Source organism: Rutilus rutilus (assembly GCF_951802725.1).
Source record: "Rutilus rutilus genome assembly, chromosome: 22".
In the NCBI taxonomy this organism is placed as follows: Eukaryota; Metazoa; Chordata; class Actinopteri; order Cypriniformes; family Leuciscidae; genus Rutilus; species Rutilus rutilus.
This window is the reverse complement of record NC_140227.1, coordinates 4,097,573-4,121,404: the sequence shown is the minus strand read 5'-3', so window position 1 is coordinate 4,121,404 and position 23,832 is coordinate 4,097,573. Positions and strand designations below refer to the sequence as shown.

The window sequence follows — 23,832 nt, the reverse complement described above, 5'->3', positions numbered from 1 at the left end:
TTAAATAGCTTGTCTTTTATAAAATTAGATTTTGGCCAAATGACAGAAAAAATCGGAGAGCTGCGGTAAACTTTATAACCTGTAAGTTGATGAAAAAATAATGCGATGCACTTATTGCCTCAATTTTGGTCAAATGTTAATAATATAATGACACGTTCAAGTGTCTGACCACATATAAAGACACTATATCAAGTTTAATTATTTAAAAAAAAATATATAATAATAATTTCTTCTGAAAAGTAGAGGTTTTGGACATATTGGACGTAAACGTTTTCCGCCCCACAGCTACGGTATTCAAAGACTTGTTTAAATGATATAGACTGCTGAATGCCGATGGAATTTCTAATAATAGAAAGGTAAAACCCATAATACTTTTTCATATAATATTCACTCTCTTTCTTTAACGGTTCTGTCTAATAATAAAACTATGAAGACTGAGAATGAAAGCTTCTGTGCATCTGTGCTCAGGCCAAACAGAAAAACTGCTATATAAATAAAAAATGCTAAATATCCATCCAGTTGAGTGTTCCCGACCACGGCATCTGCTACATGACATGGTCAGGAACACTCAGCTGGATTCTTTATCAGAAACTAATTAAGTAATACATTCCTATTGTGGTTCTGAATTACTTATGAACACAAACACAAATAAAATGACAGGAACTACCAAAATGCAATCCGATCAGCATTATCAATGAATGCAACAGTTGGCGTAGGGCAGTTTCCAGTGGTGGAACAGAAAGTTCTAGAGGGAGAGGGAGGCGGAGCCAGTGTGATCGCCATGGCACCCGCTTCTCTAGCAACCCTCCCACCTCCCCCGACAGACACTTCATCATGGATAATTGAGAATATTACAAGCAAACATACATCATTTTATACACAGCACACTCACTGACGTTTTGCATCATTTATGTGCCCTGTTTGATTATGGGGTAGAATGGTTTCAGGGTGACAATTTGCACAGAGGTCTAAATATCACAGCTATTTACTGCCAGACAAAATCACATCTGAACCCACTTCAGCCTCCTGTGCAGATGAAAATAAACCCCTACCAACGGCTGCCAGAAAAGTGGCAGAAAAACAAATACTTGAAGAGTGAGCAGAGTACTCTTTCTCCTTCAAGAGATTTTTCGGTAATGTTAATTATAGTTTATTACAGCTAACATGACCAAACATAGTTATTAGCTTGTTAGGATAGCATGGCCAGAATGAAAGTGCATCTCGCGTACGTATGCTGTGCCGTTTTATAGTAGAGTGTTCACACTGAGAAGGTTCATACAGATACTGTAAAATGAAATTCCAGAACTTTCAAGGACTTTTCAAGCTCTACTTGAAGATAGATATCACTTATAAAAACAATATCTTTATTATCTTATACAAATATACAAACAAAACAAAGTGCAGCACATGCAAAGTATTGATTGATTGACCTGATTAATGAAAGCTGTATCATATATTTGAATATTTACGAGCAATATCACATTCGTAGTCATGCAAAATATCTTTATATCTTAATCAGATGGGCTGCAGCATTCACTTTGCATTAAAGTTTGGTTTCATAGAAAAAATTAAACACTAATTTCACATATATTGTCTTTCAATAATTTTTTCAATAATTCAAGCACTTTTCAAGTACCTCTTCATAAATTTGGCTGTTTTCAAGGGTTTTCCAGGACTTAAATTTCAAAAAGTCAAATTCAAGTACTTCAAGCACTTTTAGCACCTTGTACGGACCCTATTTAAATACCCGGATGATGAGCTTATTTAACCGAATAAAGCAAAATGTGGAATATTGGACACTTCATAGGCTCCTGAACTGTCATAGCGGAGGAGGATGCTATAAAACACTGTCAAATATTTTATGATCAGTAAGTCATGGCACCTAGTTTTTACATGATTTAACTCTAATTAATTCTAACTCTAACAATTTTTTTTTTTTTATAAGCTATACAAGATTAAACTCATTTTTTCAGTCATTTAATATAATTTAAGTTGAATGACTTGTATAACCAAGTTGATTCTACTTGAAAAATGAAGGCAGCAACTGAACTCAAGTTTTTAAGTTGAAATAGGTGAAAACAAAGTGCATATGTATCGTGTGTCATAGAGTTGTGCAGGTGTGAGATCTGAACTCACAAGAGTAATTCGCCCCTGGTTCCTTCGAGATTTACCTGTGGGGGTTTTAGATTTATGTGTAAAATAAAGCCTGTGGTAAACACAACTTGACTATACTTTGACATTTTGTTCTACAATGTAAATCACACAAATCACCCCTTTCACACATACAGTCTTTACTGGTAATTTCATGTGTGAACAGGACCTTTTCAAAAATACCAGTAAATTGGTTCGGTCAATTTACCAGAAAGGAAAGTTGTAACATTACCAGTAAATTACCGGTAATGTGCTCTGTGTGAACGCGCAATGAAGAACGTGGTATGATCAAGTACGAGGTGGTCAGAACGCGATGACGTAAGAAGCCTGCTTTGGGCCAATCATAAAGATTTTTGAAGATGACGTGATTACTCTGCGCTGTTTACAGTGCGATTTTTAATAGTTTTTCTATTTAAATATGCTCTACATGTAAATGATCATCTTTGACTATTGCGCTAGCCTGGTAATCCAGACCAAAATCTGAAAGATTAATGGTCTGGCATCGACTAATGAAAATCGGCCAGCTCGAGGGGCGACACCAAGCATGCATTTGAAAATCTCACTGCACGCAATTGGATAACACTACGACCAATCACAACAAGCCCCATACGCTTAGCTACCAGCGGCGCTAACTGGTAGATCAGACTCTTGCCGTATCCGGTCGGCAAAACAGCAAAACCGCCTTCTTGCAAAGGAACGATTCGAGCGCCGTCTTCTGTTCCTCTTTTAGATAAAAAGCCAAGTCTAACTCGTTCATTGTAGCGGCCAAAGCCGTTTCAAACAACTGGTGTTCATCCATAGCCATCTTGCAATGTTTTAATGACTTCGACATCACAGCGCTGTCGTCAGCTGTCGCCTATATCAGATAACCGGATGTGATTGGTGCAGCTCGGATACAAGGGCATATTTAATGAGCATCATTACTCGACACCAGAGTAAACTCGCTGAGCAAATTCAACTTGTGCTCTCGCGAGAACTCTGGATTTCCAGGGTACCGTTGCGCCACGTCGCGCAGCTTTTTCAGCGTGTCGCGCTCGAGACTATTATGCGCGTCTCGTATTTTTAAGAGCAAAAACGCGTTCTGTCTGATCATCTGTTATGACTTTCAATCAGACATCAAACTGAACAGATAGTGAAACTATTCATGCGGACGAGTGAAGACAACGGAGCGGCGTTTAAAGATAATTTCTGAAGACTGACATCACAGAATTTACTGTTTTTTTGGTGCTTATGTGTGAATGGTTTCTTACCGGTAAAAAGCCAGAATGCCGTTGCTTGTGTGAACAGCATATTTGTGTATATTTACCAGTAAAGTCATTCTGGTAATTTTACGGTAATTTACCGGGATTGCTGCATGTGTGAAAGGGGCTATAGTGAAAATGTGAATTTTGAAGCAGATATGTTTATTTTTGAAACCGTACGTTTTTAATAAGTAACTAGATAAGACAGTTTGGGGTGTGAGTGTGTGCAGTGTAAAAGTATTGTCAAGTTATGTTGTCCACAGGTTTACTAAAAACAAAACAATCTTTACCACCATTAACAACTGAGTGCAAAACCAGGGCGAATCAATTGTAATTTAGACCACAGTGCCAAAGGTATATGTATAAGCTCCAGCCACAAAACATGTCATCACTGCTGCAAACACCCGAATGGTCTATAGCTGAGCTGCAATAAAATGTTGTGATTGACACAATACCGAACAGGAAGGCAGTGTAGTTGAAAAAGAGTAGGTGTTAAATGGTCAGGAGTCAGGAGTGTGTGTACGGGGAACAATCCTTTCAGCGCAGTTCTGAATGAACTGCAGTCGCTGAAGTAGTTTTTCAGGGACATCAAATAAAAGAGAATTGCAATAATCAATCTGTGATGTTACCGGAGCATGAATAAGGGCTTGAGACTGAGAAAGTGAGGAATAAAGTCTAGCAATATTTCGTAAATGAAAAAATGATATGCAATATGTGAAATATTATTGATATGAGAGCTCAAAGAGAGCAAACCATCAAAAATAACAAGGTATTTCACTTGGGTTGAAATACTAACTGGACAGTTGTCAATAAGCAGAGAGAAAAACAGTGTTTTAGATAGACAGAATAAGAAGAACTTCACTTTTGTCAGTTTTAGGAAATAATTAGTTCTGTATGTTAACAAAAGGGGATGGAAGTGAATGATGTGATGGTAGTGAATGGAAATGTACACATTTATTAAATAGTAAAATACTATAACTGATCAAATGTATTGTTTAAGTATAATGTTAAATTTAATGTTGGACTGTTACATCTGTACTACATTACATTTTAAACTTCTGATGGTAAGCCTAAATGTAAAAATATTTGGAAAGCTGCTAGAAGACCAAGTTGACTAATGTTTATTTAGTAGGCGGTTGGAATGTCTTTGGATTCAATTATTTTTCATTCAGTTTACAGATCAACAAGGAAGTAACTTTACTTAAAGTGCACTAGATAGCGCTTTTTTATTGTTCAAAATTAACTAAATTTAAATAATGAGTCAATAGTTTTTTTTAATACGCCATCAATCCTTGTTCCAAAACCTGCTTTTGTCTTACAGTAATTCACTATGGTAAACCTTTTATAAGTGTTTTATTTTATTTTATAGTGTTTTATAGTTTCTCACGAAATTGCATACTTGTGTGTCTCGTCATATCCGTAAACAGAAAAGTTGCTCCAGACACGTGTCTGGTGTGGAAGTGGCAGAGGTTAGTTGAGTGTGTGTGTGTGTGTGTGTGTGTGTGTGTCTGGTGTGCGAGTGGCAGAGGTTATTTGTCACGAGCGAGAAAGAGACATTGACATGGAGCCGCTAAATCTCCAACCTCAGAGGAATCACCCGTTTTAAACAAACGCCGAACAGAGGAGAGTCTGCTGGCAAAAAGATAACGTGACAGAGCTCGTAATAAAACAAGAATCAACATCGGCTTGGCTTTTCAGAGACGGCGAGAACCGAGGGATTTGAAATGTTGTAGAAGCGACGCGGAGATGATGTCATACCGGTACCTCCATCTGTAATACCACCAGTGCACCACAGGAGGGAGCCGTCACCTGAGTATTGACTTCCGGGTCACAAACACACCTGAACTGCATCAGAGAATGTCTAATAAGGCGAGAAGTTTCACTCTCAGTACACTTCCGGCTTCTGAAATGGTTGCAGTTCCACTTTGATTCCATATGAGGGCGCTCACAGGACGAGTGCAGAATGAATGGAGGTCTATGGCGGTATACCCCTCAAAATCCACTTTTCTCAGGATATAATTTTTTGTCTAGTAATTTGAATATTGTATTCGAAAGGAGATGCAAAGATATTACACATTGCTGAGTGTTAGATTTTTTAGAGTCACTTATTTGCTTTAAAAAGTCTTTTAAAGTGTCAATGACGTCATACACATCGTACGACCAGAGATACTGCTTTACGTCAATCCTTCAGTCACTTTGGTGCTTTCGCCCTCTGCACTTTCTTTTCTCTCGAGGCATCGACAACACAGCTGACGCAGGGGAATACACGTGCTAGACGAGTTTTTGTTTTGTTTGTTTCTGGTCCCGCTTCGGATGCCATCAAGCGGTATCTCTGGTCGTAATCAGTCCTTCACTGACCAATCAGCGTTCATTAGCAGAATGCTAGCGTGTTATAGGCAACAACAACTCAACCTGTAAGAAATCGAAAGGACATAAGTACTCGTTCATTCAACTTTCGACCTATAACCCATGTTGAACTTGCAAAACCTACTATCGAATCTGAGGTTTCTCAACGGCAATCGCGTGAAAGAGACAAATTTAGCCGTCTAGCCCCATAGACTCCCATTCATTCTGCACTCATGGGCGATCGCCCCCAGTGGAACTCTGGTGGAACTACAACCAAAATTCGGTACAATAGGACTTAATAGGGAGTGGGCAGGCTCTCCGTAGACGGGCTCTGACTGCATCATGTTCATTAGTCCAGATAGCCCAGCTCGCACACATTTGACTTGCAAAGTCTTGTTCCTCCTTTTGGAATCCTATTTTCCTAGTCCTATACTATTAAACACTCTGCACATGGATCCGGATGAGCTTTCTGAGTCTTCATCATTACAGATGATGGCGTTTTTATTCCTCAACAGGTGGGAGATGTATTTCATTGAACAGCTAAACTGCCACATGTATCTCTCTAACAGAGTTGATTGTAAAGCATCATCTATTGTTAAGGCTCATTTCATTATGGTTGTTGTAGCGCTGTGCTGGAATCTATTTTCAAGGAAGTACCGTGTCTATTAATGGGCGAAACTACAGTAACATCTTCAGCTAGTCAGCTTGAGATCATTTCCATCTAAACTGGTTATATCTCTTAAGCTTAGTAGTGCATGTTTCATGAACAGTAGGATAAACATATTCATCCGCACAGTCACGTAGAGCCAAAGCACAAACCAGAAAAACCCAAACAATGTTCTTCCGCAAAATGCATGCAGTTTAGTTTTTTATGCAAGTTACATAGTGTACCTTTAATTATTTTTTCCAAACGTAATGTTTACTTGTATCATGTGGCACTTTCAGAGTGTTTGGATCTTACTGTATGTGTAAGAATAAACCAATAAAACCCCACTAAAGCACGTCCGACCATTTTCAAGCTGTACTTCCTGTGATGGCAGCCCAAAATAATAACACCATTTCCCGTCGAGATGGTCTGTAGTAAAATCTGTCCCGTTGCTCTTCTAATGGGTTCAGAGACCAAACCTTAATTTCTCGGTCCGAGACCATAACAACAAATAGACTCGTACTGACAGAGAGTGCAAAGCGTTTCCATCTTCTGCAATCTTAAATGATCAGTGCCGAGCTTATGACAGTCCTGTCATCCCTGCATGCCATAAATGAGAGGACGGGCACCATGAATAATTGAAGTTGGTTGCCCCATTTGTGTCATTGTGTTCTGTCATGATTGACAGGGCAGATTTGAAGTAATGAGAAAACAAAACAGTCTGTTAGTTCACCATAGTTTCCTTGACAACCGCTCTTCAACGTCACACGCAGCCCCGAACTCCCACGCCGACATATATGAACACAGATACTCACAAATCACCTGCTCCGTGTTTCTTTACAACAAAAGCTGCACGCGCACACGCTTGACAGCGTTATTATTTGGTCTGGCGAGAATGCTAATGTATTGTCATCAGTGCCCAGCTGCTGTGGGAAATTATAATTACGCTGGTAAAGAAAAGACATGGTTTGGATAATTAAATTGGCTTTTGGACATTAAAAGAACAGTTTGGCCAAAAATGACAATTCTCTCATTATATCTACTCACCCTCATGTCGTTCCAAAACCATATGCTATTTTCTTCCCCCTCTGGAACACAAAAGGAGAATTTTTGAAGAATCTTCTGAAGATTTTTAATTTAAGGTGCTGTGTGTAACTTATTCACTCTTCTAAAGCATAAAATACAAGTTCACATACTCGTTTCTCTGAAAAACACTTCTACAGCCAGTTATAAATGTTCCATGTCTGTTTTTGTTTTGGTCTGTGTGACTCCGCCCACTGCCAGTTCACCCAATAGTATTTCGACACCCCGGGATGCCAGTTGGCAGGATAAACCGCGTATTGCAGCCAGCAAACAAACTGGGTCAGAGATCGCAGATTCTACCCGACCTAAAAAGCCTCGATATCCATCTAAAAATCTCCATGAACGAGAGCATATTAAAACGCAGATAAATCAACTTCTGCTTTCATTGTCAATTCCGCTCGTTCCTGTTGCGTGTCTGAGGAGGACACAACGATCTCTGATATTTCGAATTTGGACTGCAGTACCTATTTCAGCCACTAGCTGTCAATCTTACAGACTGCACCTTTAACTTGAGACCTGATTAACGTGACCTCGGTTGTCTTAGTTTGGCAGACACACAGCAGCTCGGTGGGGAGGAACGTAGCTAAAGCTTGGAAAAAAGTTACGCACAATGCTAGGAATTTGTGAATGACTGGTTACAATCCCCAAAACTGCCATGAAACACCCTCTCTTTCAACAATATGTACATAGCTTTATTAATAAACTCATAATAGTTTAACTATCAATATTCTGTTCAAAGTAGACCATTAAGGAAACCCATTAACATAATGACAGAATTTGAATTCTGGCCAAACTATTGCTTTAAGCTAAGCATTCAGGTCTTCTGTACTGTAAATGAGGAGAATGCACCGTATGACAGACAGTTTGAGGCTAAACTAATGATGCCCATGCTGTAACGAAGGGTAGAAATAGCAGGATGGAGTCAGAAATGGCATGAAATATTGTCAGGGTGTGACTGAGGACAGGAACTTCTATTAAGACTATCATCAGTCACACAGCGAGCGGGCGGTTCAGTCTGACAAAGAGCTGTCTAATTGATGAATCCCGCCGTCCTTCATGTTACACGTCATATCTGATTGGCGGATGATGGACCTCTGCTAGCGCTTGGGCTTCCTGACTGGCTTATCATTCCAAGACTGCCCACGTCCAACATGACAAATGAATGTGCTTCAAATGTTGTTGTTTCTCATTATCATCCTCCGATTAGCCCTTACCCGTGCATATTGTTATTTGTAATTACCGTGTCAAATAAAAAAAGGCTGCATGTCTTCAGCTGACAGATGGGAGGATTCCAGCTTTCAATGCTAATTATCTAAGACAGAAAAATGAATATGCGCGGCTCATTAGTCTGCCAGAGCCCAACACAGAACCACAGCATTTTAGACTTAAAGGAATCATTCACTCAAAATGAACGCTCGTTTCGTTTCTGCATGCTGCTATTTTGTTTTTTGTTTTTGTTGGTGGAACACAAAATATTAGATAATAGTTCAAGTGTGCTGCAACTAAATGTGAGGTGCTAATTTGCATATTTGGAATAGGAAATTATATTTGAGAACTGCATCGGATGTTATCATATTCACTATATTTCAAGACTTCTATAGTTATATAGTCATATGGACTACTTTAAAGGGCCAAATTTTCTACGAAAGCCTGAGGACTGACGTTTTTTCCGGGAAAATCAAAAGGATTTTCATTCAATGACACAGGGAATGAATGCCTATGCGATGTTTAGGATAATGAATTCTGTACTGTAATGTGTTATGCAAAGAAAAGGGATTCATTCAGACTATAGATTCACATAGTCAGATATAGTCTATAGTCTCAAATATACTTTATAGTCAAACCTTAATAACATAATGGTGAATTGCAGAGCTTGTGCAAACATAACCACATCATTGATTAGATGCTTTCTTAAAGGGTTAGTTCACCCAAAAATGAAAATTCTCATTAATTACTCACCCTACACAACTACTTTAATGCTTCAAAAAGTTCATAAAAAGACTGTGAAACTAATCCATATGAATTAAACGGTTTAGTCCAAATTTTCTGAAGAGACTCGATCGCTTTATGATGAACAGATTGACTTTTAATGTGGTAAATCAGTTGTGGTAAAAAGAAGCTCAAGCATGTTGTCAGGGTTCTGTCACTTCTGTCTGGTCTATTTCTTGGTTTTGTGACAGAGCCCTGACACTCGTATGTTATCTTGTCTGTGCTTTGTTTCATGTGCTCCCATTTCATGTTTTTGTCTTGTACTGTGTAGCACGCAGCTTGTTTTCCTAGCTGTGTGCTTTTTATGTTATGTTTTGTGTGAACACGTGGCTTATGAGTTTTCTCATTAGCTGCGTGTTCATGTCTTTTGTTGGGGTACATGGCTGGTGATTGTTTGCTGGCCATGTGCTCAGGTGTTTGTAATGTTTGGTGTGAGCACATGGCTTGTCATGTATGTTTCATTGTGCCATGTGCTCTCCAGTTGATTGTCTAGCCCCTCCCATCTTGTTACCTGATTATTAGTTCATTTTCCCCACCTGTCCTCCCTCGTTACCTGCTTTGTTTGTGCTCCCTATTTAGTCTCCTTGTGTCTTCAGTCCTGTGCTGGTTCGTTGTCGTATCTACACTGTGTGTTTCCCTGCCGTCAAGTCAAGTCAAGCCAAGCCGAGTCAAAGTCAAGTCTGTCTTGTTTTTGTTTGTTCCTGTTTTATTTTATTTTTAAAATAAAGCCCATCAATTCTGCACCTGAGTCCTCGCTTCTTCCTTCACCCCCAACCTGACAGAACGAACCAGCCATCAGAGGACTCAGCAGACTATGGGTACCTTCCACTCCCCGTCTCCCTCCAATGGGGCCTCGGTGAAGGATCAGATGGTCCAGCTCGTCAGGTACGTCGCGCTTCGTCAGAAAGGTCGCGACATCAAAGACTTCGCCTTTGACTTTCTGGCTGTAGTGGATGAACTGGACTACAGCGATAATGCTGATCTTAAAGAGGTTTTTAACACCTGCCTCACAAAGCCCTTCAGTCCTAGGGAGATGGGAAAATTGGGGCACCTGCCGTTTTGGAAATTCGTGTACGAGTTACATCAGCTTCGGAAGGCGGAGTCCCTTCGCAGCACGAATTCTCTCCGCACTGACTGTTTTCCCCTTCCACCTTCAGTCAGTGGAATCTCCAGCCCTCATCTGACTCAGAATCGCAAGAGGAGGAAGAAGGCTTCCTCTGTTTCGCCTGGTCCGGTGGTCCCAGTGGTGGCCCAAGAGGCTGCAGCGCCCCCAGTGCCAACCGAAGAGGCTGCAGTGACCCCAGAGGTGACTGAAGAGGCTGCAGTGCCCCCAGAAGAGGTAAGCTCCTTCCTACTGCCTCGATCTCGCAAGCGTAGGAGGAGGAAGAAGGCTTCCCTTTCACCTGGTCCAGTGGTCCCAGAGCTCCCTGTTATGGCCATGAAGGCCATTCCTGAGCAGCCTGCTCTCCACGTCTGTCCTGTCACGGTCGAAGAGGCTACCCTCTCACTTTATGTTGCTGCGCTTATGTGTGCCTGGGCCGCACATGCCTCCCTGTTGGCTACCTCAGCTCCATCCCCTCCTGAGCCACCTGATTCCACCATCAGTCCTGCCTTAGCGAAGAGGGTGGTTTTCACCTTTTATGCAGCTGCTTTCCTACGTGCCTGGGCAGCACACACCTCAAGAATGGCCACCTCCAGTCCTGTTGTAACCCCGGATGCCCTCCCAGAGCCCGCCGCTGCCAGCCCTGAGGCCCTCCCAGAGCCCGCCGCTGCCAGCCCTGAGGCCCTCCCAGAGCCCGCCGCTGCCAGCCCTGAGGCCCTCCCAGAGCCCGCCGCTGCCAGCCCTGAGGCCCTCCCAGAGCCCGCCGCTGCCAGCCCTGAGGCCCTCCCAGAGCCCGCCGCTGCCAGCCCTGAGGCCCTCCCAGAGCCCGCCGCTGCCAGCCCTGAGGCCCTCCCAGAGCCCGCTGCCAGCCCTGAGGTCCTTCCAGAGCCCACTGCCAGCCCGGAGGCTGTCCCAGATAACTGTCTGCCCTGTGCCCGCCGTGTCGGCCATGCATCCTTTGTAGCAGTGATATTTGTGGGATTTCCCTTCCTCACTATAGTCCCTGTCTTTCCCAAGCCTGGCCAGCCTGCTCCGCCTGCCCTGATGGCTCTGCCCTTGCAACCTGTCCTGTCGATGCCACCCAAGGTCCCAGCAACGCCCTGGCCCTCAGCCAGGATTCCAGACCCGCCGGAATCTCCCTGGTCTGTCCCTCCGGTTCCACCCTGGTCTTCTGCCATGACCCCAGATCTGTCTGAGCCTCCCTGGCTCAACCCGCCCGTCCCTCCCAGGTCCCTCTTTTTGACTTTGTGGATGTTCCTGCTGGCTCTGACTTGGCTCCCTTCCCTCCCTCCCCACTTTGTCTCTGTCTTTTGATCTTCCTGTCTTGTTGTCTGTTGGTGAGTTGTCATGTCTTGTTCTTGTCTTGTTTTGTGGTGTCCTTGTTAGGGACGCCAGGTGGCGTCCCTTTAGAGGAGGGTAGTGTCAGGGTTCTGTCACTTCTGTCTGGTCTATTTCTTGGTTTTGTGACAGAGCCCTGACACTCGTATGTTATCTTGTCTGTGCTTTGTTTCATGTGCTCCCATTTCATGTTTTTGTCTTGTACTGTGTAGCACGCAGCTTGTTTTCCTAGCTGTGTGCTTTTTATGTTATGTTTTGTGTGAACACGTGGCTTATGAGTTTTCTCATTAGCTGCGTGTTCATGTCTTTTGTTGGGGTACATGGCTGGTGATTGTTTGCTGGCCATGTGCTCAGGTGTTTGTAATGTTTGGTGTGAGCACATGGCTTGTCATGTATGTTTCATTGTGCCATGTGCTCTCCAGTTGATTGTCTAGCCCCTCCCATCTTGTTACCTGATTATTAGTTCATTTTCCCCACCTGTCCTCCCTCGTTACCTGCTTTGTTTGTGCTCCCTATTTAGTCTCCTTGTGTCTTCAGTCCTGTGCTGGTTCGTTGTCGTATCTACACTGTGTGTTTCCCTGCCGTCAAGTCAAGTCAAGTCAAGCCGAGTCAAAGTCAAGTCTGTCTTGTTTTCCCCTTCGGGGTAGTTTTTGTTTGTTCCTGTTTTATTTTATTTTTAAAATAAAGCCCATCAATTCTGCACCTGAGTCCTCGCTTCTTCCTTCACCCCCAACCTGACACATGTTCACTTGACGGGCAAGAACCAATGAGGTTCATTCTTGTGTTTAGCATCACGTTTGAGCTTCTGTAAGAGCCAATGAGGTTCAGTCTCGTGTTACGCATCACGTTTGAGCTTCTGTAAGAACCAATGAGGTTCAGTCTTGTTACGCATCACATTTGGTCTTCTGTAAGAACCAATGAGGTTCATTCTTGTGTTACGCATCCCGTTTGAGCTTCTGTAAGAACCAATGAGGTTCAGTCTCGTGTTACGCATCACGTTTGAGCTTCTGTAAGAACCAATGAGGTTCAGTCTTGTTACGCATCAAGTTTGGTCTTCTGTAAGAACCAATGAGGTTCAGTCTCGTGTTACGCATCACGTTTGAGCTTCTGTAAGAACCAATGAGGTTCAGTCTTGTTACGCATCACGTTTGGTCTTCTGTAAGAACCAATGAGGTTCATTCTTGTGTTACGCATCCCGTTTGAGCTTCTGTAAGAGCCAATGAGGTTCAGTCTCGTGTTACGCATCACGTTTGAGCTTCTGTAAGAACCAATGAGGTTCAGTTTTGTTACGCATCACGTTTGGTCTTCTGTAAGAACCAATGAGGTTCATTCTTGTGTTACGCATCCCGTTTGAGCTTCTGTAAGAACCAATGAGGTTCAGTCTCGTGTTACGCATCACGTTTGAGCTTCTGTAAGAACCAATGAGGTTTGTTCTCACGTGTCAAGAAGGTACGGTTGAGCTTCTATTTATATTCGCTGATCAATGCTTACATGTGAATAAAAGCCTAAATTCAATCTGGATTGAATGGTAACTGGATATATTCGTTAACAGTATATCGCTGCAAAGGTATTTCCAACTTATTTTTTACTTCTAACTGAAGAACAAAAAAGAACTTCGCCAGAAGTAGATCTGGCATTAAACCACGTTCAGTCTTTTGTACGTTACGTGTGCGAGCACGAGCAATAAGTTGTTGACTGCGTGTTCATCAAGTTAAGGGCCACTGATGTCACTAATAACAAGGGTTTCTGAATTCCACAAATAGACACATAGAATTGTATGTTGTTTGGTTTTGTTTAAATGGAAAAGAACTGCAGGCACTTTTTTTTTTATTCTCCTTTTCTGTAACATGGAAAAAAATACCAGCAAATAAATAAAGTATCTAATGTAGCAAATAGTTTTCACATTTTTGGTGAACTATTCCCTTTAGAGACTGCAATACACTCTTAAAAATGAAAGTCCATTATTGGTATCAATAAATTGGTATTTATTTTCTTAGATTTTAAAATGTTCTACACACTAAGGCCCAATCCCTATTCTATTTTATACCTCTAACCCTTCGCCTACCTCTTACCCTTGCCCCTTGAAACAGAGTGGCAAGGCGTAGGGGTGAAAATATTCCGCTAAGAAATGGGACACCACTACTACACCGTTACACATCATTATACGTCGCCGCAAGCGCCTACGTCACAGGAGATGCGCCAATGTTTATCACAAACTTCCAAGATGCCGTCGTCAGCTGTAGTCATCTCAATTGCGTGGGTTACAGCTATTTTTTTGCATTTTCCTTCTGATGTTCGCAGAAAACAACGGAGATGACGATATCTTCGACGCCTAAGTATTTTTGGACTTCAGGAAACGTTGCTCGTTGTCAGCGCGAAAACGAATGAGTTTCCTCAGGTGTCCCTGTTTGATAAAGAACATACAAGACTGGTTGATGATGTTGCAAAAAGCACGAAACTGTGTAAGCACTGTTCGTTTATATCGTGTTCACATATAACCACAAGAAAACAATGCGTTCATAGCAGACGTACGGTCAAAGATAAGCCGATTCCCTGCCGCAATTACATTCACCAGTTATCAGACATGAAAATATGTTGCGGGACTATCGTTAATGAACTTTAGCTATTATTATTTATTTTTATTTTTTTCAAATGTTTCTATGAAGAACATGACCGTAAATATGAACACAAGATTGAATGTGACATAAAGAAAATGATTATTGGCAGCCATGTTGCCTCTGTAGCCGGTGTATGCAGGTATATTTCTCATACCCCTTCGTTTGAAGTGTGGTCCTGAAAAATCTTTGTTTCAAGGGCTATCTGGCCCTTCCCCCTACCCCTACCCCTACCCCTACCCCTCCAACCAAAAGAGAATCGAGACAACCCCACCCCTTCACGGGAATGCGCAAAACAGAGGGGTAGAGGAAAGTGAAGGGGTAAGGGGTAGAACTGGGATTGGGCCTAAGGCAGTGGTTCCCAAACCTGTCCTGGAGTACCCTCAACACTGCACGTTTTCTTTGTCTCCCTAATCAAACACACCTGATTCAACTCGAGTCATCGAGACATATAAAACGTGAAACCAATGTACTTTTTGCTCAAACCCTTCTTTGTTCATTTATTGTTCATTTATTGCTTTATACACATATGCCACACCACATGTCTATATTCACATTTCTGCTGAAACTGTAATGAGACAGCTTAGCGGCAAGATGCTGTCAGCTGTTGTGGAAAGTAAAGAGATGTTGTCGAAACACTCATAGATCAAAAAGGCCTTCCGTGGGCGAATGTCCATTCCTCTACGACCTGTTTTTCACTTAACAAGGAGGATGAGATGCAAACAGCTGCTTCGAGTAGCAGCTTTTCTCATGAATGATACATGTGTCTGTCCCAGTGAATCAGAGTAGAGGAGAAAAGTAGGTCAGTGTTCCTCTGTGTTTTCTGTGAACACTTCACACGCTGTTATGAAACTCTGAACATAATGCGTGCCGCTCAGGACCACCCAAAACAGGGGATCTATAAAAATGTGTAGGACAGTGGTCCACCTGGACGTGTTAACAAACCTCTTACACTGAATTTCCGAGCAATATTACGATGAGTTTTACAGTTGATTTTGCACTTGTGAACATTGTTCACCATCAAAGATGAGAGGAAAGCCCAGATTGTGGTAGAACTTTATATAGGCTTCATTTCTTACACATTTCCCCCAACATGCAGCTGGAAAAGAGACTGCATCAAAATAGAATGACAATTTCTTTCAGATTCTGCTAATAGGGTTAGGGTCAAACCTCAAAATGTCCCCATTTGCTCATTCTCATTCCGCTCCAAATGTGCATTACGTCTTTCTTTTGTGGAAATCTAGGTTGAATGTCCAGGGTGCTCTTTTTCATAACGGGGCTCTAAAAAATGACAAAAAGCACAATACAAAATATCCTAAATCTAGTACATACACCCAGTGGGCTGAAAGCACAAGACAACTCTGGCTAATGAAAAGACAAATATTTAATTTATCCACTTAAATCTCATTTGCTGTCAAGACCAAAATTGCCACTTTTTAATTTGCGGTCCGAGATGTTATTGGTAAGGCCACACGCTGAATATTGCAGTGAAGTGCAGCACAGTGTTTTTTTTATACAGCTCATGATTAAGTGTTTTCAGTGTCTCAGAGCAGCTCTGTTAATCCCAGGAAATGCTCGATTATAATGTGGATTTAGGAATAAAACATGCATCGACCAGCTTCCCGAACATATAAACTGGCTGTTGTCAGCAAAAGCAGAGCTTTAAGGGCTCCTCCTGGTGTTCTGACAAAATAAAAGCTTTGAAAATTAAGAAATTATTAGTTATTGAATTTTCCAGTTGTATTACAATAGTAATAGTAATACCTCTCTCTTGCTCTGCCCTGATATTTTTTTCCAAGGTTGAGCTATATACTCCTAGGCTGGATGCCAGCCGAACTTAGCCCCGCCCACAACATTTGAGGTCGGGAAGTTCGGTCTGGACTTGATCCGACTATGCTCGAACCAGAGCTGTTCGGACCAATCAAATTGTCAGGGTGGGCTTTATACTATGATGGACAGATGATCAACAGTAACGTAATCATCCACGTCACCAAAGAGCGTTTGGGTTGAATTCGTTTACAACAAAGATGGCTGCCGCTGGAGAATTGAGATGAGTAGATTCCGTCATCGCGTCTGTTATAGAAGATATCTTTAAAAGAGGAACAGAGAACCGCAATCAAGGCATTTGTCGATCGGAAAGATGAATGAAGAACATACGTCACTTACTCCGTTGCTCTGATTGAGTGCAGAGGCATTTTCTTTCCTGGTGTAACTAACTCTAAGGAAAGAGTAAATAAGGCAATCACTTCTGAACTTTATTTTATTAGTTTCCTCTGTTAATATTATGAGTCATTTATTTTTGCCTCCATAGTGGAACGTTAATTTCGCATCTAAAAGGGTGGGACTAGTCAGTGAGACGCACCCAACGCAGTACGGGGAAAAATCTCATGCCGCTCTGAAAGCGTACAAAGTTTTCAAGAAAAAGAGGGAATAATTAAGCAACTAGCTGGACCGGGAACAAGGTATTGTGTTTGATTTGTTTAATGTTTATGTGCAGTAATATGTAGGTTAATTTATTCAACTTGAAGAAGTGTTTAAATGTGTTATTACTTATGTCATGTGAAGTTATGTTAACATAAGCTTTTTAGCATTGTTAATACTGACAGAGGTAACGTCACAAAAAGGTTTTTATATAAATGGCTATTTGTAATGTTGTTATATATTGTTATATTTATACAATATATTGTTTAATGTGGCCTTCGGCTAATGTTTAGGTTCGTAAGAGCTAATTTTGTGTTATTTATCTGTCCTGTAGCTCTTACGGTGTTTCGTGAAGAAAAGGTGTAGGAAAAGAAAGGTAGATTTGTGTTTCAAAAGGAAAAAGGCTGACGGCTGAACACAAATAAAGGCTTTTTGAAACATCAGTACGCTTCACCATTGTCTGGCTGGGGTTCTGCTACAGCTGGTTTGGTTGAAACACGCCCCTTAATCACAGCCCAATGGAGCAGTATCAGACTAATATTCTGGCTAGAATCTGAGTATGACGACGTCAGGCTAATATACTCCCCTGTCTTAGGGTCTAATGCTCCCTTGGGAACAGGTTGCTTAGTAAATACCCCATTAATAGTTAATGCAGGGTGAATAGAGTTATGTAGGGCAGTTTAGATTCCCTCTACTTCACTTACCTCCCTCTTCAACTACTGTTGGGTGTTAGAGTAGGTATTTTTACTGCATTTTGGATGGGTACTTCATAGGCCTCTCTTGTAAGACCCATGGTCAATTCTATAGCGCAAAGAAGGGGCTTTATTGAAGTCAGGGTTGAGCTGCTCTGCCCCGGTGCAATTGGTTTTATTAAGAAGGGCATAAGCTCCTCTGTTGCCGCTTTGAGGTTAGAGTAAGTTGTTCCTTCATGAGTAAGAGTACGGATGTAAGCTTCCCCTTACATCCTATATTGCAAATATTGTAGCCTGAAGTGCTAATTACTGACGTTTTAGCGACTTGCACGTTTCCTTTGGTAGATGCTCTTTAGGTGAACTTAAGTATGGCAGACAATTTATATTCCCTCCCCAACTTTGCTCCCCTTTTCGTTTGGGTTCCACGTAAAGTCTCTGTAGTACGATCAATGTTTAAAGAACCTGATAAGTAGAGGTAGTTTGCCTCCTTGTTATTTTGCACTCTATAACTTGGACGAGTGAATGGAGTCTTTGATGGATCCTGGAGAAGTACAGATAGGGCGTGATTAGGTCTCTCCTAATTGTTTTAGGGTGTTTAAGTGGATCTGGAGCACCCTGTGTATTTCCCTAGGGGTTAGAGAATCTCTGGCAACTATATTACACCGCTCTCATATTTGCCTCCCTTCAGATGAAACTGAAGGTTGCATTCTCCCCCTGAACTAGCTATTTGTATTCCCTCCCCAACTGGTGTTGGGTCTTAAAGTAGAGCTTATGATGTGTATTACAGGTGCTCCGCTAGGCATGTCATGGACTGTTGTTGGCCAATAAAATTGGTGTGTTTGTCACACTTGCTTCCGCTGATGGCGTTCCTCAGAGCATCAATCCAAGATGCAGTGTCTCGTTACCCTTCTCAGGGAAACATGGTTACAGTCGTAATCTGAGACGTTTTCTTGAATTGCAAGATCATTGGCTGAAAATTATTTCAGTAAACGTTTTTTTGTTAGTTGCCCACGTATTAGTGTGTATGTAAACATGCTCACTGATGTCAAACCAAGTGCAATGTGTCTTCATGCTCCATATTTGAATTGAATGAGATTTGAGAGCTATGGCAGAGGGGATGAATGCCAAATATTTTCTTAAATTTCAGACTGTTTATCACAAAGTTATTGTATGTGTGTAGGAGCCTTTAATGGGTTCATGTAATTTTCCTTCACACCACAAGAGGGCGCATGCTGTATTTATGTTGTCAAATCGACACGGAAGGGTGCACGAAGAAGGCCAAACAAACTTTTTGACCGTGATGGACTTGAATGGATTGTTTTTGATAAGGTGCATGAAATGGACAACTCTTTTCTTTCTTAATTTTGTTTTGTTTTTGTTTAATCTTGAAAGAAACGGACAATAAAAGGATCGGAATATCCAACTTTATTTTCAAAGGTTTACTTTTTATCTGTTCAACAAACATACGTGTTAAAACAAAGGATCTAAAAATAGGACAAACGCGCGCCTACAGTGTGGAAAAAAGTGTGCAAGCTGGACAAACTACTTTTTTTGATGTTTTGGATGAAATCTGCTGCAAAATCGATCATTTGCAAATAAATGTTTTGTGATGCTTTTTTGAGTCCCAGTCCTCACTATGAATAAGAATCTTTCTTTGTGGTTCCCAGTAGAAAGAAAGTTATGTTTGAATGTTGGAATATATGATGACACTTTTTTTTATTTTTTTTTTATCTGGGTGAACATTCCTTGTAAAGATTAAAATATATAAATAGTTAACAATTTTCACATTTCAATATAGTAATTATAGGATTGATGCACACATGGCTAATCACATACCAAGACCACATGACCTTTTCATTTGATTAAGAGGTGCAGCCCCCTTCGTGATTAGATTAGTCTTTTTCTATGCTGAAATCATTAATCAGATCCGCACCGCAGCGTAACATCCGTCATATTTAATTATTTCATTACATGTCAATTCAAATGTCTTGTTTCAAATTCAAATACTCAGATTTAGATAAAAAAAAAAAAAAAGTCCTTTGAACACACAAACAAAAATAGCTTTCACCTTGCGTTCAGGTCTTAAATGTCACGCACGAGCAGAAATGTGAGTCGTCTTGGCAGATGCAGGCCGTTGGGGAAAGAGCAGCAGGCAAGATCTTAAAAGGAAGGTGTGGCTGTTCTACAAATCTGACTAACAGTCGCAAATTCCCTTTAAATCCAGTCTGCTGGGAAATCGGGCCTGTCCATTGGTTGGAGAAATGACATGACATACACCACTGGAGACGAGATTGACCTTTTCAGCATAAATGATGACCTCAATACAACGTGAGTCATCCACTTTGCATGTGACATACATGCAGCCTTAATAGATTATAACAATATATCATCTATAATAAGATCATAAAAAACCCACATCAACCACCGCCGATGCTTTATCAAAGCACACTGGAGAAGAGGACCTAATACAAAACGTGCTCTGATGCGAAACCTAGCAATGTGCCTTTGTAGGCAGAATTTTTTACGCACAATAGGTGCGCTTGCTCCTAAAATGCTTTGTTTAGGACAAATGTTAAGGAAGCATTCCATTTATAAATCCCAGAATGCATTGTGACAAGTTTGATAGAGTGAAACAGTCGGGTTTTGGAAGTAAAAACTCCTACCTACTGTAAACTCAGAGGTTGATAATTGCTTTTGTTGAACTTATTTTATTTAGTAATCATGATTAACAGCTGAATTCATGGTGAAAAACTACATTACCCATGATGCTGTACAGAAAGTTCCACCAATCAGAGAGTAGCAACAAGCAAATTACGCCAAAAGAGCTCCTAGCTCCTCCCACTCCCTTGAAGCACTGTGAATGATGTAAGAGTCAGTCTCCCTATGCTTTCAAACTTTTAAATACTTAAGTATTTGTGTATATATATATATATATATATATATATATATATACACTTCGCAACAAACTTAAATTATATTGTTTCTATAGAACAACTTTGAATTAATTATTTCATATTTTTACGTTTTTTAATTTAATTGTCATTCGCAGTGCTTCATGGGATTGTAGTCTTTTTGCCCAATTTTAAAATACTTTTTTGCTTAAAATAAAACTTTGTAATGATATGATTAATCAATCCCTATGGGAAACCTGAATGGAAAAAATACTTCCGGAACCAACGCAGCTGGAAAAGTGGGCGGCGCACATGTTGTGAAAAGTGAAGCCACAGCATTTAGATCGCCCCCTGGTGGCTGGCTGCAGTATAGCTCATAAACCCCGCCCCCTCCATGTAATCGATGGGGGCACTAGCCAAAAAATAAAATAAAAAATCCAATTACACTACTCAAAGGTACGTTTTGTCCTTTTAGTTCTTATTTTTCCAATAAGTTTGGTTTTAGTTAGCGGGGTATAACGTGATGATTGACAGCTGTGCGGGAGTGTGGGCAGCACTTTGATACTGCGGCTCTAACTCAGGATCACCATTGCGCAGACTCAGGATCCAAATGACATAATCGGCAACGACCGTTTCTGGGATATTTTGGCTTCATTTTTCTATAGCGGAGACACGTCGTCCATCTTTTTTTACAGTCTAGGGTGGGCACTAATGGCCTCTATTAAATAAAAAAAAAATCTAAGATGTAGGACGAAAGAAATTGATTATCTAATTGAATATTTATCCTCTACTTGTGTTTATTATGCTTTTTGAAGCACTATGCTTAGCGACATGCTAACGCAAAACTCCATTGGAATCAATTGTTAGCTGAGCGCTCCTTCGAGTGAACAGATTTTTTCATGAAGCGTGTGAAGTTGCAGTCACTTCACTTACGAGGTTTCATTTCAGTTAGGATGAAGCCTGAAAAGTAAGTCTGTACCCTCTCCAACCCATCCTGTTAGGACACTTGTCCTCTTTTAGTGGTCATACTCACATTTACGATGGCCTCTTTGGTCTGTGACATATCTGATATGACCCCGTCTGTGATGATGAGGAGCACGAAATATTGCGAGCCGTCCTGGACAGCAGCTGCGTAACTTCAGAGACAAGAAAAAAAAAACAATACACACTTCAAGACTGCTCATTTTTCTTTCTGCTACATTCTCCTTTTCCTGGTTTTCTCAAACTCATTTCACCATGTTCTGCTTTGTTTGTTTAAATAAACCTTTGCCTCCGCCAGTTCTGAGCTAGAGCCTGAGGAGGTGTATCATGCTTCAATTTAGAAAGTCTAATTCAAATCTGCGGAAGATGGCATTTTTAATTACCACAGTGGATGCGGTGTAATCAGATGGAAAATGATTTGGTTGTGTGATGCTGTGACACGAGGGAGGGGGTGGAGATGTCTTCAGACAATTACTTTGTCTGCTTTTTCTGGAAACACACCCACTATCCTTTCAAATAATGATTAAAAAATAGCAGCAGTCAGTACTGAGTCATTCTGTTATGACACCTGTGCTGTGAGCCTTACAACGGGATAACAAGCTCGCTCCATGTCAGCAACTTTCTTTTGTCAGTTTTTGGGCTAACACAAGCAGCGTATGGGCTCAAACCCGAGAGTTTGGCTTTCGTGGACAGACACAACCGTCGTTTAGAGGATATCAGAGAGTCGTTCAAGCTGAAGCCGAGGAAATCATCTCAAGTGTCTTCAAGGATATGATCCGTAGAGAAAGTGCACAGGCAAACAGTTTTTCTTATTCTGATTCATGATGTGTCTGTTGTTCATATATGCCATGCACTTGAAAATCTAAACCAAGATCAATTCCGCTATTCATGCAGTAAATAACATTTGCATTGCATTCCACTAAATCTGGGCGATCTTTCATTTGTATGCAAAGTGCAAACAGGCTGACATTTTACATGGCAACAGAAACAACCGGAATCGCTTTTGAATTTTGAAATGACACAAGAGCGGTCAAAGCCAAGGTTAGCTAGTGGAGGAGTGCTAAATAAATATCAATTTGTGCTGTGTTTAGATGCTTTTACTCGAGACAGTAACCACATATTCAGGACTGGCGGGTACCGAATGTAATCGTTTATCAATCTTAAAAACCCATGTTGTCAGGGATGAGCCTGACATGGCACAGCTGACCTTCAGCTGACCAGAGTTCGAGTCCCGACTCGATATATTATAAATATTAGATAAATAAAACAAACTTGAAAAACAAATCAAAATAAATGTAAGCTATTTTTAGAAAGTTATTTCAATAGATTTTAAAACTAGATTTTAGAACAAAAAAAAGACAAAAGCACATAACAAAACTTATGCTAAACTGAAAAAAGAAGATTAAAGCTAAAAAAATAAAAATGTAATAAAAACTTCCTGGTCTTTCGAACCTGGCATCAAACCAATAATAACTTACTTTTAGTTACCCAAAAAAAAAGGTTCATGAACACACTGACAATATAAGCTGATATCAAAAATGATTGTGTATTTTCAAGGATTTTGGAGAAACTTACCTAGCCACGTGATTTACAACAGGAGCAAAGTTAGTAGGTCCGTATAGCTGGACGGTCTTTAGACTCTGATGGTACGCCTCCAATATCCCCTCAATACCATTACAGTAGGGATTTTCGATATTTCCATTCTGAAAGACAGGAATCAATGGTTCACGTGTGTGCCTTCATTTAAGCCAACAGCAGATCAACAGAAAACAATGCTGAGGAGAGAAAACATGGATTGTGTCAATCAATATGACAGCAGACGTTGCCAATTATAGACGTCTCCCACACAGTCTTGTCTCAGCAACATTGAACCGCTCTGAAAGCGCCAGCACAACAGCATCTCACGCTCTCAAGTTTACAACCGAGAAAGTGAGAAAAACAGAAAGACATTGAGAGTCTTGCATCAAAAAAAACTTTTTTTAGACAAATCACAGGGAGTTTGGGACTAAAGGAAGTTGAACATGAGCTCACTCACTAGGGGGAACTCATGAGACACCCGTCCGTCGGGGGGCAGCTTGGCTCCAAACCCCAGCGCAGGGAACATCTTGTCACTGTCGTAGTCCTGGATGATTTCTCCCACTGCCTTCAGAGCCAGGGCGTAGGCGTTCATCTGGTAGGGGTTCATGTAATGGAGAGACGTGGACTGGGATGGGTTACCTGGAAATTAAACGGCAAACAAAAAGATATTTAGTACTACAAACATATTAGAAAAACAAATTGAGAGCATTTTTCAAGTGTGTGAAAAATTCATAATACTCTTCATATTCAAATTTGAA

At 41.0% G+C, this 23,832-nt stretch overlaps 1 protein-coding gene across 2 annotated transcripts in view; it reads right to left on the bottom strand.

Annotated features, from left to right (window-relative positions):
- Positions 1 to 23,832, bottom strand: part of cpne5b (copine Vb) — a 213,347-nt gene that overhangs the window by 7,616 nt on the left and 181,899 nt on the right. For both annotated transcript variants that reach the window (XM_084394844.1, XM_084394843.1), the window contains 3 exons: positions 23,532 to 23,713; positions 23,072 to 23,199; positions 21,549 to 21,651 (listed from right to left, as the gene is read on the bottom strand). In XM_084394844.1, coding sequence (XP_084250970.1) covers positions 21,549 to 21,651; positions 23,072 to 23,199; positions 23,532 to 23,713 — 413 coding nt within the window. The remainder of the gene's footprint in view (positions 1 to 21,548; positions 21,652 to 23,071; positions 23,200 to 23,531; positions 23,714 to 23,832) is intronic.